The sequence below is a fragment of the Peromyscus californicus genome, unplaced genomic scaffold (genome assembly GCF_007827085.1).
Source record: "Peromyscus californicus insignis strain IS unplaced genomic scaffold, ASM782708v3 Scaffold_7__1_contigs__length_154581171, whole genome shotgun sequence".
Lineage (NCBI taxonomy): Eukaryota > Metazoa > Chordata > Mammalia > Rodentia > Cricetidae > Peromyscus > Peromyscus californicus.
The window spans coordinates 9,736,971-9,750,777 of record NW_026294595.1 but is presented as its reverse complement, the minus strand read 5'-3'; the positions used below and the strand labels follow the sequence as shown (position 1 = coordinate 9,750,777).

Here is a 13,807-nt window from a genome sequence, read left to right as displayed (position 1 = left end):
AACCAAAGCCCTTCTGTTTGGGCAGGAAGGTTGGCAGAGAAAGAAAAGCTGCCTGCCCCTTTCCCAGCCTCCACTGTGTCATGATGTGGTCTTAGAATTGGGGTCACACTTGCACATGTGTGCTTCTTACCCCAGGATCCTTTTGCTGTCTACTGTTCATTAGATGAGGTCACAGCTGCCTTTCCAGGGGGACAGCATCTCACCCTAACTGCCCCCTAGTCAGGAGGAACTGGAAGTTGTCCTTTATTGGCAGACACGAAGTGCAGACTTCTGCATTCTTTTGTCCTGCTTGCTGGAATGAGTTTGGTTTAGCATGGCAGCACATGTCTGCAATACCCCCACTCATGAGGCTGAGGCAGAAGGATTGAGAGTTCAAGACCAGCCCACACTACATGAATGTGGAGCTTTCAAGTCACTTGGGTCTGACACTTGGATCCCAACCAAGGCTATGGGGCTTTCAGGGTGCGCTGCCTCTACCACTGTCCCGTGTTCACAGGCAGGGAGTGAGCAGGCAGCCTCCCTCTGGCTGCTTTCTCTTCTCCACCCTCTATCACTTTGAGTTCTGAATTGTGGGAACAAGTAGAAGGCCTCCTTCCTGTGCTAGCCTCAGGCCCCCAAGGATCGTACTTCCCACATGGCTCCAGGAACAGAATGAGGGGAGCCTGGGTCTGGTTCCATGGACATGCCTCTGATGGTTTGGGGGAGGTAATTTTCTCAGACTTAATCTAGTTCTGTTTTAGAAAATTTAGAAGATACAATTTAAAAGGGGCGGGGTTGATCTTGTTTTCAAAATTTATATTGTACCCCAACGAGGCAGGTAGGGCTTTTCGGCACCCGGTATTCCCGCTATTCCACCGTCTTTTCATGCTGTGACCCATGTTCCTGCTGTGACTTCATTCTTATTGACTATAGAGTGTTGGGTTCTGTCACATCTACATACTTGGTGCTTGTAGTGAGTGTTTAAATGTGGCTATTGAATAGTCTCTTTTTACCTGTGGGGACATCCTCCACAGCTGAGATTTTACATATATCCATGACATTTTCCTCAGACAAAATTCTCCTACAAATATTTGAGGCTTTTGATATGTGCCAGTAGGTCATCCACTGGACCATTGTCCACTGCCCAGAGTGATCCACACTCTCACTGACACCGTCCCACCCACCCCGCCCTGTGTCTGCAAGTTTCTGTTTTGTTGTCAACAAGCTTGAGAAGCTCTCATGATCGAGACGTGCTTCCCATTTGTGAAATTCCTCTTTAATATTTCTTTTTGTATGTTCATCTTTTTTCCTAGTTTTGTGTTGCCTGAAGAACCTGCTTTGGGAGAAGCTAGTCCTTCAGCCCTGGTTGAAGAGATGTGGCTAGGTGACCCACCTCTGTGTCCTCAGAGGTGGCATGCTCTTCCCTCATGACCATAGGTCATCACCAGAAGCTCACCAGCTAGAGAGCAGTGAGGAGACTGTGTGGAGCAGTATACCAGAACACTGCTCAGCAGTGGAAAAGAACAAACCCGGGCTCCCCAAAAGGGGGCAGCTTACTCAAGCAAAAGAAGGAAGATTGCTGAGGCAGGTGCAGGGCAGCCCAGGATAGAGTGCTAATGGCCAGGAGTGGCAGGAGAATGAGGGGACCGTGCAGGTATAGAGCTTCTGTCCTTAAACTGACGTGCTAAGGATTGCACATGTTCTCACACACTTAGAGTAGGTGAATTTCGTGGTATGTGAATTGTCTCCACAAAGATTTTGAAAGCTGAAGCTGGAGTTGGTGGTTCATTCTATAAAGTACTTCCTGCACAGTCATGACCTGAGTTCAATCCCCAGAGTGCATAGAAAAACCAAGTGCGGCGGCCCTAATTGTAATCGCAGCACTAGGGAGTCAAGACAGGTGGCCCTAATTGTAATCCCAGCACTAGGGAGTCAGGAGACAGGTGGGTCCCTGAGCTCTCCGGCCAGCTAGCCTCACCTACTCCGTGATCTCGAGGACCCTGATCAGACTCTTTTCTGCTCTTTCAAAGTACCATTTGCTTTTTTCTTTCAAAACCAGCTGTCTGCTGAGTCACATGACCTTTAAGTCCATTGACAAGGTTCCCAGCCAGTCCACTGGCACTCCAGTTCCTGCCTCAACTGAGCCAGTACACTTTGGGAAAACACTCAAAGCCGGACACCAGATGGCTAAGAGCACCATTGTACATAACATGACAACTTTAGGGAACCAAAATTGTCTTCTGCTCCCTCCCCAGACTGCACAGGAATCCAAGTGTGCAGTGGTCTGTTCATCTAAAGACCCACACTGCCATTTCTCCTTTCAAGAGGAAATGTATGATGCAGTTGAAGCTTTGCAGTGCTGTGATGGCATTTTTAGAGGGAAAGAGGCACATTAGGAATATATACAGTATCCTTCCTGAGAAATGTGGATACAAAAGTGGGACTCAGAAGTCCAGCCTCTTGCTAAAGGTATAGTGGTATCATCCCCCTCTCTGTTTCCTTTCTCTCTTGTTGAGTGCAGGAGCTAGTGAGGTTAACCATTGAGAAGCAGGGGCGGCCATCACCAACAAGCCCAGTGAAGCCCAGTTCCCCAGCCAGCAAGCCTGATGGGTAAGTCTGAGCAGACTTCTGTCACTGAGGTCTCAGTGGGACCAAGCCCACGCTTAACAAAGGATGGGAGCCAGGCAGTCGGGGAGCATTTGAGCGGCTGTGGGCAGCCCTGGTTCCCTTTCCAGTGATAAGTTTTGGTGAGTACCTGATGCTTTAAGGCCTGTATTCCATATAAGTTTCAAAGTGTTGCCTTGCACTTTACAAGTTCAGCTGCGCAAGAGTGTACAAAAGGAAGTGACTGCCTGTTCTTTGTCCTCTGCTTCCTGGCACTGCACCATGAACTCCCAGGAGCTTGGGTGAGGGGTTGTGGGAGATCTTGGATTATTTAATGTAACTCAATCAATGGGATGTTGATACATGGACAAACTCCAAGGCCAGTGCCATAATGTTTTCTGAGTAAGATGAGGACAGCCTTACTGTTTTGCATTAGTTTCAAGGACTGGCCCATGTTAAAAATGTGACACGTTGTTTTAGAGCAGTCTGGTAGCTGATCAGTGATAAAACTCTGTGGGAACCCCAGGATATGTGTGGAGCTCCTCCTCAGCCCTATCATCCCCCTAGTCCTCGCTCTCACTCCCAGGACCTGCATGCACTCTGTGTGTGAGCCTCGTTCTCACTCCCAGGACCTGCATGCACTCTGACTGCGTGTGAGCCTCGCTCTCTCTCACTCCCAGGACCTGCATGCACTCTGACTGCGTGTGAGCCTCGCTCTTTCTGTTTCTCCAGCCACCCTGAGCTCCCGCTGACAGACCGAGAAATGGAAATTCTGAACAAGACAACAACAGGTGTGTCACCGTCCACTGAACTGCTCCCAGACTCCACTAGTGAAGAGGTCGCACCCCCCAAACCCCCCTTACCTGGCATTCGGGTGGTTGATAACAGGTAATTACCCTAAACTCTTTCTGAGGAGATTTTTTTCTAGCGCTCCCCATTTGTACCTAATGTGGGGAGAAGTTGGTAGAATGAGCCAAGGGTGATGATGTGCTTGGGGTGAGACTGGCCCCTTAAATGCACAGTGGCTTGGCACTGTTGGGAGAGGAGCATCTGAAGGTGGTCCAGCTTTGCCTCGGCCTGCACAAGCTCTGTGCTCTTTGTGCTTGTCTTGTTCTCTGTCCAGTAAACCAGGCATGGTTTATTACGGGAGGGAAAGAATCTTTTGGGGTTTTGTTCTTTTGGCGTTGATACAGTGGTTGGCAGGAGGAGGGCAGGAGGCAGTTAAAGTGTGGAAATTAGCTGTGGAGGAGGGGCTTCACTCATGTCTTGTTCCCTAGAACCGTTCTGAAGCACTCTTGTTTGTGATGTACAGTTTGCCTGGACTTTCTGTCTCTTCTAGTCCACCAGCATTACCACCCAAGAAAAGGCAGTCAGCTCCATCCCCCACCCGAGTGGCCGTGGTAGCCCCTATGAGTCGAGCTACCAGCGGCTCCAGTCTGCCTGTTGGAATCAATAGGCAGGTAATGCAGTCCATCTTCTGTTGGGGAGGGGGACTGGAATTGGGGGTTTGGGGACTGAGTCCTAAAGCTGAAAGTCACCTGGTAATCTTTAGACCCACCGTTAGTCACATCCAGGGGCTTGTGGGAGGGCAGTCCATGACCATCACCCCCAATGACATGGGCAGTGGACAAACCTTGGGCATCTCCCAAGGACATCCCTGTCCACACATTCCCACACTCCTCCCAGTTCGTTTTCTGTCTCATCCAGATCCCACGCAGCCATCAGAGATGGCCTTTGAGCCACTAGGCATGCCAGTTGCCTGTCCCTGGTCCCCACTGCCTTTCCCAAGGATGACTGAGGCTCCTTTGCATTCTTCTCTAGGACTTTGATGTTGACTGTTACACCCAGAGGCGCCTGTCAGGAGGCAGCCGCTCCTGCGGTGGTGAGTCTCCTCGCTTGTCCCCCTGCAGCAGCACAGGCAAACTCAGCCGGTCAGATGAGCAGCTGTCCTCCCTAGACCGGGATAGCGGGCAGTGCTCACGGAACACAAGCTGTGAAACACTCGGTAAGCCACCACAGCCCTCTCCTTTCTCCAAAGCTCCCTGGGTCCTTTGATTCTGGGCCTGAGTCAGCTGATTTCCAAGCATTAGCTGGGTGAAAAATCCAAGCCTCATCTGCAAAATGAGGATGGTGTCTACTCTGGAAGAGGCTGAAAGTATATATGAAATCACAATGCAGAGTCACACAGCAGATGCTCAGGGAGCCACCCTCCTTACAGGTAGCCTGGCAATGTACATCCATGTGCACATAGGGCTTTCAGTGAGGGAGGGAGCTACTGAAGGGACTTGCAGAGGTTGAAAGCATCAAGCAGCCTCCCTGTCTATCCTTGTTGAGCACCAGTGACCAAGGGCAGCAGGACTACTTGGCGGGGCCTTGCCAGTACCAACCTGTTGGTGTCCTGGGAACTAGATCCTTTCCCCTCTGAGAAAGTGCCCTAAGCACAAAGGAGAGATTGTTGGCAAGGCTCCTGTCTGAGGAGGCTAACCTACAAAGAATTAACTGATGATAATCTGGAGACCCTGATGGGAGTCACTAGTGGGGATCAGATGAATGAGGGGACATTGCTCTGACAGAGTAGCCTGTAGCTAGTGAAAGCCACTTATGGATGTTGGTGCATGGACAAACTCCAAGACCAATGACATGCTGCTTTCTTAGTTAGATTAAAAAGGATGGGAAAAGGGTGGCACATTCCTGTACTTGGGAGGCAGAGGCAAGAAGATTTTTATAAGTTCTAGGCCAGCCTGGTCTACAGAGAGAATCTCAAGCCAGCCAGGGCTATATCATAGTGAAACCATGTCTCAAAAACAAATAAGCAAACAAAAAAATGTAGAGATAGAGTTGTGGGAAAAAAAGAAACTTTAAGAACTTTTGCTGGGCAGTGATGGCTCATGCCTTTTATCCCAGCACTGGGGGCAGAGGGGCAGAGACAGATGGATCTCTGTGAGTTTGAGGCCAGTCTGGTCTACAAAATGAGTTCCAGGGCAGCCAGGGCTTCACAGAGAAACACTGTCTCGGAAAACACATGCACGAGTGCATACACACACACACACACACAACCAAAAAAAAACCTTTTAAGAAAACACATCAAGATGTAAATTCTCATGGCCAGCTCTGTGTTCTTATTTTTCATGATCATTTGCCATTTTTCTTCAGTAGTCGTGTGTATTTTATTTTGTAAGTAACCAAGTTGGTTACTTACAAAACCTTGAGTTCCATCCCCAAACCCCCCCCCCAAAAAGCCATATTTCATATTTATGTGTGTGCATGTATCGAAGTACAAAGACAGAGAGACCAGTATAGCACACAGCCATCTCGCTACCTCTTTAACTTCTACAGTTAGTGACAGATAAAGAATATCTAGTCAAGGGGCTGGAGAGACAGCTCAGTGGTTCAGAGCACTGGCTGCTCTTCCAGAGGACCCGGGTTAGTTCCCAGCACCCATATAGCAGCTCACAACTGTCTGTAACTCTAGTTCCAGGGAATCTAATACCCTCATGCAGGCAAAACACCAATGCACATGAAATAAAATTAAATAATTTTTTTTTTTTTTTAAAGAATATCTAGGGCTGGAGAGATGACTCAGAAGTTAAGAGCATTGACTGTTCTTCCAGAGGACCTGAGTTCAATTCCCAGAAACCACTTGGTGGCTCACAACCATCTATAATGAGAGCTGATGCCCTCTTCTGGCATGCAGGCATGCATGCAGACAGAAACACTGTATACATAATAAACAAATAAATCTTTATTAAAAAGAAAAAAAAAGAATATCCAACTAAGTAGAAGCCCCCAGAAGGGATCAAGCATACCCCTGTCCTCTGTGAGGACTCTGAGCAGAGCAGTGGGTGATGCTCCGGAGGCTTGCAGCTAAGGGGGCTTTTGGTTTGGTTTGCAGATCACTATGACCCCGACTATGAATTCCTCCAGCAAGACCTCTCCAACGCAGACCAGATCCCTCCACAGATGGCCTGCAGCCTCAGCCCACTACCGGAGTCCCTGGGGGAGGCTGGGCCACCGTTTCTTGGCCATCCTTTCCAGCTGCCCCTGGGCAGCTGTCCCCAGCAGGAGGGGCAGCAGACCGACACTCCACCTGCCCTTCCTGAGAAGAAGCGCAGGAGCGCCGCCTCGCAGACGACCACGGACAGCTCTGGCTGCAGGGCGTCCTATGAACGACACCCTTCGCAGTATGACAACATCTCAGAAGATGAGCTGCAGAACCCGGTCCCAGTCCAGCCTGCGCCCTACACGCCCTTTGCTGCTGTCCTTCCCTTTCAGCAGGGAACTTCCTCAGCCCCTGTTGAGTTTGTGAGTGATTTCAGTGCTCCTGAGTCAGTGGGTGACCCAGAGAAGCCACCTCCTCTACCAGAGAAGAAAAACAAACACAGTAAGTTCTCTGCACACTCTGCAAGCACATTTTGTAAGCCTAAAAAGTTCTGTGTTTTGCTTAGCCCAAGCGTGAGACCAAAGCCAAACCCATGCCTCATTCTTTCCTATAGGATAGGCTCATAGGTACACGTGTGGGTGTTTTCAGGGGCCTGATGCTACTATCATTATTCGTGGTCCTCGAAAGTCTTAATTAGTTCATCTCTCCATTTTGGTCTTCGAAATCACGGGCCTGATGCTCCCAAGTGTCTCTCCTCTGTGGATGCAATTCATTGGCCCTTTTGGCCTGAACACACAATGACAAAGGCAGCTGAGTGTGTCATGGCACCCAGAGCAGCATTGCTGTAACATGCACATGAAAATGACATTTGAGTACACACAGAGCTTTGCTAACCCTGGGAGGGATGTCCTGAGCATGGACAGGGTGCTCACAGAGACCTGGATCAGAGCTGGCTGGCTGGAGGGCTGAGGTCAGCTCTTGGCCTAGATGTTTTAGTGGATGGCTGTCACTGGGCTGGGTGGGTCTGGAAGGTGGACTGTTTGTATTTTGGATGGTTTTCAACTGTAAGTTTGCCATAGCATTACTAAGTAACATTCTGGACATTCCATCTTTTCTCCTCCCTGCCCAGCTGCTCCACATGGGAGACTTGCAGTCCACACTGCCCTCCCTCTCCTCCTCCTCCTCACTAACACTGGCTTCAGATTTTCCCTGGCAGACCAGATGTCCCTGTTTTGATGTGTGTGGCCACATCAGCTACGCAGCTTGACAGTCTCCTTACCTTGGTACAGATCCAGCAAGAAGATCTAAAACTGGGTCTTGCACGTCTAACTCCACTCCCCAGAGGAAGGCCTGCCTTGTTAAACCAGCAAGCCATTCTGGGACCAGAGGGACCTAGTTTGTAACCACACCCCCCACACCCAGGATGTCTCACAGCTTTGTGCTAGCCTTGGTGGGGTGGTCCCCAGCTAAGAGAGAGGGCAGGTCTGCAAGCCAATGATGTCATTCCATGTGTCTTGTAAGCTGGCTCTTTCCAGCCCGAGCTCTGCTGAGAAGACACGCAGCAGTTGGGAGAGAACTTTCTGAGCCTCTCCTTCCACCCACTGTACCAGAGCACTGTACAGGGGTGAGGTGGGGTGGGGATCTTCCTCATCAAAGGGTCAAGTGGACTAGGGTGTGGGGCAGGAGTGTGTCTGGTAAAGTGTACCGGGTAGGTGGTGCTGCCCAGCCAGGAAGCCGCCTCCTGTTTGTAGCTCTTGTGATGGCTGTGAGCAAAATCTCCGTCCTAGTTCTCCAGGCCAGGTCTGGGTGCCGAATGAGAGGCAGTGTGGGCTTCAAGCCTGGCTGGGGTCTGAACATGCCCTCCGTCCTGAGACCCCTGTGCTTTCAGATAGAGGTCCCATGCCCCCCCTCGCCCCATGCAGGGGTCATTTTTCTTTGTTCAGTAAAAGAGCCTGGAACTTGAAGCACCCTCACTCAGTCCTGATCCAGAGTCTGCCCTTCACTCCCTGAGGGACTGTTGCAGAGTCCCACCTGTGAGTGGGTGGGAAGCTTCACAGAACTGCTTTTAGGGGGAAGAATGAGTAATTGTCATCCCTTATATTTGGTACCTCTAAAGCAAGCTCATACATGGGCAGTTCTGATATCAGAATATGTCTTCACTGAGAAGGATGCCCTGACATCGTGATGGGCCCTGGCTCTCCTTGTTAGGAGAAGCCCATAGGAGCACCTGAATACTGTGGGACCCCTGATATTCCCAGAGCCCAGGTGCCTGAAGAAGTGCCTGCAGCCAAGCATTCCTAGCCTTTGAGCTGCTCTGGCATCTGAGCTACTGCCCAATATGGAAAGGAACTGTTTCCTAGTTCTGGGAGGCTGAACCTCAATGCTATTCTTTTGTGTGTAGCTAGCAGGTCTCTACCAGGACCTCACCATCAGCAATTCCCAAAAGCCTGGGGAGCCCCAGTTTGATGGCATGTTGGGTAGAGGGGGTTGCTTGGCCCTTCTGGAAAGCAGTGGTGGGGCTAGGGTCATGCCCAGGTTGTGATTGAACAAGGGTACAGCAGCATCACTGTGGGGCGTAAGGAGCAGTGGGAGCACTCCTCTTCCATGTTCAGTCATGGGGAGCACAGCCATGTTCTGTCAGTGCACAGCAGAGCCGACAGGTTCTTTTGTATTCTGTGAAATAAACACGGCAGCCTTCTTTTCAGCAAGGACACCAGGAGAACCTGCCAAGAGAGCACTTTTGCCAACACCCTAGGTCCCACATGCACTCCCTGCCTCGGGCTGGCTTCCTCTGCTTCCTGACAAGTAACCCCCAACCCTGGTTATCAGAAAAATGCCCACACCGCGGAGCAGATGCTCCTGGCACTTGGGGTATAACCTAAGGAGAAACTGTCTGCCTGGAAGATGCAGAAGACTGTGTCCCTGTGTCTGCCACACATTGACTTAGGTCCTTTGGTCTGGGGCTCAGGGTCCTCTACTTCACAGCTGTCATTCTTGCTTTCTCTATGAGTGAGTTAATTGATACTCAGCCCTAACCAGGTCTCAAAGTGCCAACTATGCCCTCTCTGCCATCCCTTCCACGTGTGTAGGGATGAGTCCATTGCCTAGGGTAGAGATGATTCAGGCCCCTAGGCAGAATGTTCCAGCCCTTTTCCCAGACCCTCTAGCTCTGTAGACAGTGGGACCCAGGTACTGAGGAACACAGCCCTCACTGACTCTCCATGTGAGGTTGGAGTCTTACACCTGCTGTGTGGAGCGGTGCCTGCAAGGATGAGGAGAGCATGTGATGTGACAGCTGAGCTTTGATTCTCTGGCTTCTCAACTCCCCAGGCACATGAGGTCCCTGCTGCCGTTGGCCGCCACCGTGCTGAGGCAGAGAGGCTGTGACAGCATTGCCAAGCAGACAGGTTGTGACAGGCAGCTCTGCTGGAGACATCAGCTTAGCCTCCATGTGCAGAGAAGATGGCTCAGTTAGCATCTGTGCGCTTTCTCTCTCCCCCTCTGTCCGCTTGCTGCTCTGCCTGCGGCCCTTCAGCTAGAAAGGAAGCCATTGAGCTAACAAGTCCCTAGAGGTGCTTGCTGGGACTGTGTCTCATTCACCCATTCTACAAATGTTTGTGGACAAATCAAACATGGCCCCTGCCCTGTTAGAGCTAGCCCTTAAGAGAAAGACAGTAAATCCTCCTCCATCTTTTGTCTGTTTGTTTGTTTTTGTTTTTGAGACAGGGTTTCTCTGTGTAGCCCTGTTCATCCTGGAACTCATTGTATAGACCAAGTCTGGCTCTGAACTCAGAGATCCACCTGCCTCTACCTCTCAAGTGCTGGGATTAAAGCCGTGCCCCACCTCCGCCCTGTTCTGTCTGTTTTTTAATGTCCTGTTTCTGCATCACTGTCTCCCACTACAGCTCCTCTATATTCTTGCCCATCACTGAACAGACTTAGAATCATTTCAAGTTACCATGGGTCAGGCCTAGATACTCCCAAGTGGAGCCCTGCAGTGTGGTTCCCCATGCTTAGAATAAAGCCTGCTGCAAGCAGCCTCTCTCGAGTGCAGCCCAGCCTCTCTTCCCTGGTCTTCTGCATTCTGTGCTCTGCCCACTCTTTCCACTCCCCCCATTCTGGGGCCTTTGTGTATCACCTGTGGACTATGGTAGAAGACCTGTCCCATCTTGCCATTCTTCCATAGTCTAGAGTACTACCCTTCAGCCACCACACTTTTTCTTTCTCTGTAGGGCTGCTACGCCATCTGTGTGTCTATATTCTGTTGCTCCAATGATCATATGAACCCCATAAGGGGTTCCACCTCGCTGGCCCCATGTAGTCCCAGCACCTGTGCCTGAGCCTGCATGTCCAGTACAACATACTCAGTAAACAATGAGTGAGGAAAGGCCACAGACTGTAGTAAAGTATACAAACTGTAGGGGGAGTTGAGAGGGAAACAAGGGTGAAAAGAAGGCTATGGATGAGGACTTTCTCCCCGCCCCCCATGCACACACTTCAGGTTAAGGGAGGACTTGGAAACATCAGGAGCCTCATGTGTGTTCATTATCTGACACAAGAGAATACAGCCGAGGCTGACCCCAAGGGCAGGCTGAGGCTGAACAGCCCTTCAGAGCCTTGGGTATTGCTGAGCATGGAAACCCCCAACACCTCTGCAGGAAGGGTGCAAAGTGCCCCTTGTGCTCTCTTTAACAGATCTTTATGTTTATAGAGCTGTTTTAGGCTCACAACAACACTGAATGGAAAGTACAAAATTTCCCGTGTTCACAACCTCCCCCAGTCTCGATACCCCTGGCAGAGTGGGACATCTGTTACAGTGGGAGAAGCTAACTGACAGTCCTCACACCCAGAGCCCGCCATGCACAGGAGGGTTCTGTGAGCGTGTCCAGCTGGGTGATGGCACGTGTCCACCTTTGTAGTAGCACCCAGAGTAGCATCCCTGCTCCTTGAGGCTCGGAGCTCTCCCTGTAGCATGAGAGCCGGTGAGGGCGGGGGCTGGGCGGCTCTGTGGGCTCCACTCTGGTGAGAGAACAGCAGTCCCCTCTGTCCACAGTGCTGGCCTACATGCAGCTGCTAGAGGACTACTCAGAGCCACAACCATCCATGTTCTACCAGACACCGCAGAGTGAGCACATTTACCAGCAAAAGAACAAGATGCTCATGGAGGTCTATGGCTTCAGCGACTCCTTCTGCAGCAGCGACTCCACACAGGAGCTGGCCCCCCCTCCCGCCCTGCCCCCCAAGCAGCGGCAGCTGGTAAGCAGTTCCCCATCTGTGTCCTTGGCACTGCTGCGGGTGACCAGGGCTTCCAAAACTGGAGCAGTCCTGCTGAGGCCAGGCTCAACCTGCTTCTCATCCATTAGGTGTGGTCAAGTCCCTGTCTCCCACATGGTGCCGCCACTTCCTCCCCAGATACTCAGAGCAGCCTGTCCCACACGGCCAGCTTCCCACCCTGGGGCAGAGGGCCTCCTCCAGAGCAGCCTGTGTAGCCGGGACAGACTTGTGCTCAGAATGTTTGATTTCTCTGCCGACAGTCTCTGTGTCTTCCCTTTCTTCTGTGGCTCTCACATAGACCTCATAGACAGGAGGAACTCAATCAAAGCACAGAGCGCTGTCTGTGTGCAGCCATCTGTGGACTTGACTTCCATAATGGGCCTAAGTGTATGGAATGACTTCCATCCCAGTCCTGGCCAGGGATGGCCCCATGGGAACAAGTTCCACTGAAGCAGGATGGCTTCAGACAGAGCCACTTTGTGCTCCAAACCCAGCAGTGTCCTCCTTTGCACACCTCTGTGATGGCTCCTGCCCGGCTTGCACACTCACCCGGCTGGTAGAGCACTGAACCTGGCAGCGCTCCCTTGTTCTCCTTGCTGCTGCTACACTCCGGGCTTCAGGGGCCGAGCCACCGGTCCAGCCAGACTCCGCAGAGTCGTGTGGGCAGCTGTGCTACCTTGCTGGCCAGTCCAGTTTCTGGCTAGAGAAGAGACGTGCATGGCAAGCTAAGCCCTTTTTTTCTGTGCTTTGTGAGAGGAAATAAGCCCTGTTTACCTTGTAGTGTCTGGGGCTTGGCCTAGCCTCAGGCTTCTGAGCTGTTCAGCCTTTGCAGGTCATAGCCAGTCAGCTCAGTAGGCATTTGCTTCTTCTAAGAAGCTCTCAGCCTGAGAGAGGCAGCCTCTTATAGAGATGAAAGGCTGAGCTGGGATCTGGGAACCTGGGGTCTCAGCCCTGTCCATGGTACCACCTGGGACTCGAAACCACTCTGCACTTGTTTCCCAGAAGACTAGAAATGTGTGCCACTATGTCCTTACTGAGGCTGCCCCTCTGTGACCTCTGGGCATCTCTATGCTGAAAAGTCCACAGCCTCTGAACAGCTAGAGGCAGACTCCTCACATGCGTGTGGAACAGAACCATTCCAAGGGTGTAACAAGAGGCCGCCTGTCCCACCGTGCAGTGGGCTGGGGAGAGATCAACCAGTTAGGGACCTCCCCAGGCAGGTTCAGGTGCACACAGCCTTCACCATGTCTGAATTGTGAGTAAAGAGAGGCTGGGAACTAGAACTTATCCCCAGGCCACAGCTTCCCAAAGATCTAGAAATCAAAGGCCAGCTCCAGGTGAGCCCTGGCCTACCACAGGACAGGCTATGCCAGTTGCTGGTTATGTCCTATCTCCAGCACACACATACAGGAGCTGAGCACATCTTACACAAGTATGGTAGCAATTACACTTACAGCAATAGACAGGACTCGTAGTGCTGTGTGCATGGCACTTCATTTAATCTTCCCCCAAATGTACTCAGAAGGTGCAAGAGTTCGCCACAGTTTCAAAATGAAGACCCTGGCCACCAAGCTCTCTTAGAAATGCCCAAGCCGGGCAGTGGTGGCACACACCTTGAATGCCAGCACTCCGGAGGTGGAGGCAGCTGCATCTCTGTGAGTTTAAGGCCAGCCTGGTCTACGGAGCAATTCAAGACAACCAGGACTGTTACACAGAAATGCCCACAGCTAGTCGGTGGTCTCTGATGGGGCTCAGGTTAAAGCCCGGGGAAACTGACTCGGCTCTGAGCTCTGAGGCCAGAATGACCTCACAGGTCTACTCCACTCTGAAGAGCTCAGAGTCCTGGGTCAGCCCAAGTCGTGTGGCTTCGGCCCACTTATCCTCTGCAGTCTTTCTGAAAGTTGATATTAGAGTCTGTCATGAGGCAGAGGAACAGGGCCTCTCATTTAGTCAGCCTTTGGTGGAGTCAGGCAGCCATCCCTCTGCAGCCAGACACCCCCTCAGCGGTGTTAGTTAGACCCCCAGCTACGCTGCCTGTGCTGACCAGTCTCTGCTTTCTCCTCCTCCCTG

The 13,807-nt window shown here is 51.4% G+C and overlaps 1 protein-coding gene across 11 annotated transcripts in view; it reads left to right on the top strand.

Annotated features, from left to right (window-relative positions):
* The window catches only part of Rapgef1 (Rap guanine nucleotide exchange factor 1), a 122,452-nt gene that overhangs the window by 77,935 nt on the left and 30,710 nt on the right, over positions 1–13,807 (top strand). For all 11 annotated transcript variants that reach the window (XM_052726331.1, XM_052726335.1, XM_052726333.1 and 8 more), the window contains 6 exons: positions 2,501–2,589; positions 3,316–3,471; positions 3,923–4,043; positions 4,405–4,588; positions 6,476–6,964; positions 11,517–11,719. In XM_052726331.1, coding sequence (XP_052582291.1) covers positions 2,501–2,589; positions 3,316–3,471; positions 3,923–4,043; positions 4,405–4,588; positions 6,476–6,964; positions 11,517–11,719 — 1,242 coding nt within the window. The remainder of the gene's footprint in view (positions 1–2,500; positions 2,590–3,315; positions 3,472–3,922; positions 4,044–4,404; positions 4,589–6,475; positions 6,965–11,516; positions 11,720–13,807) is intronic.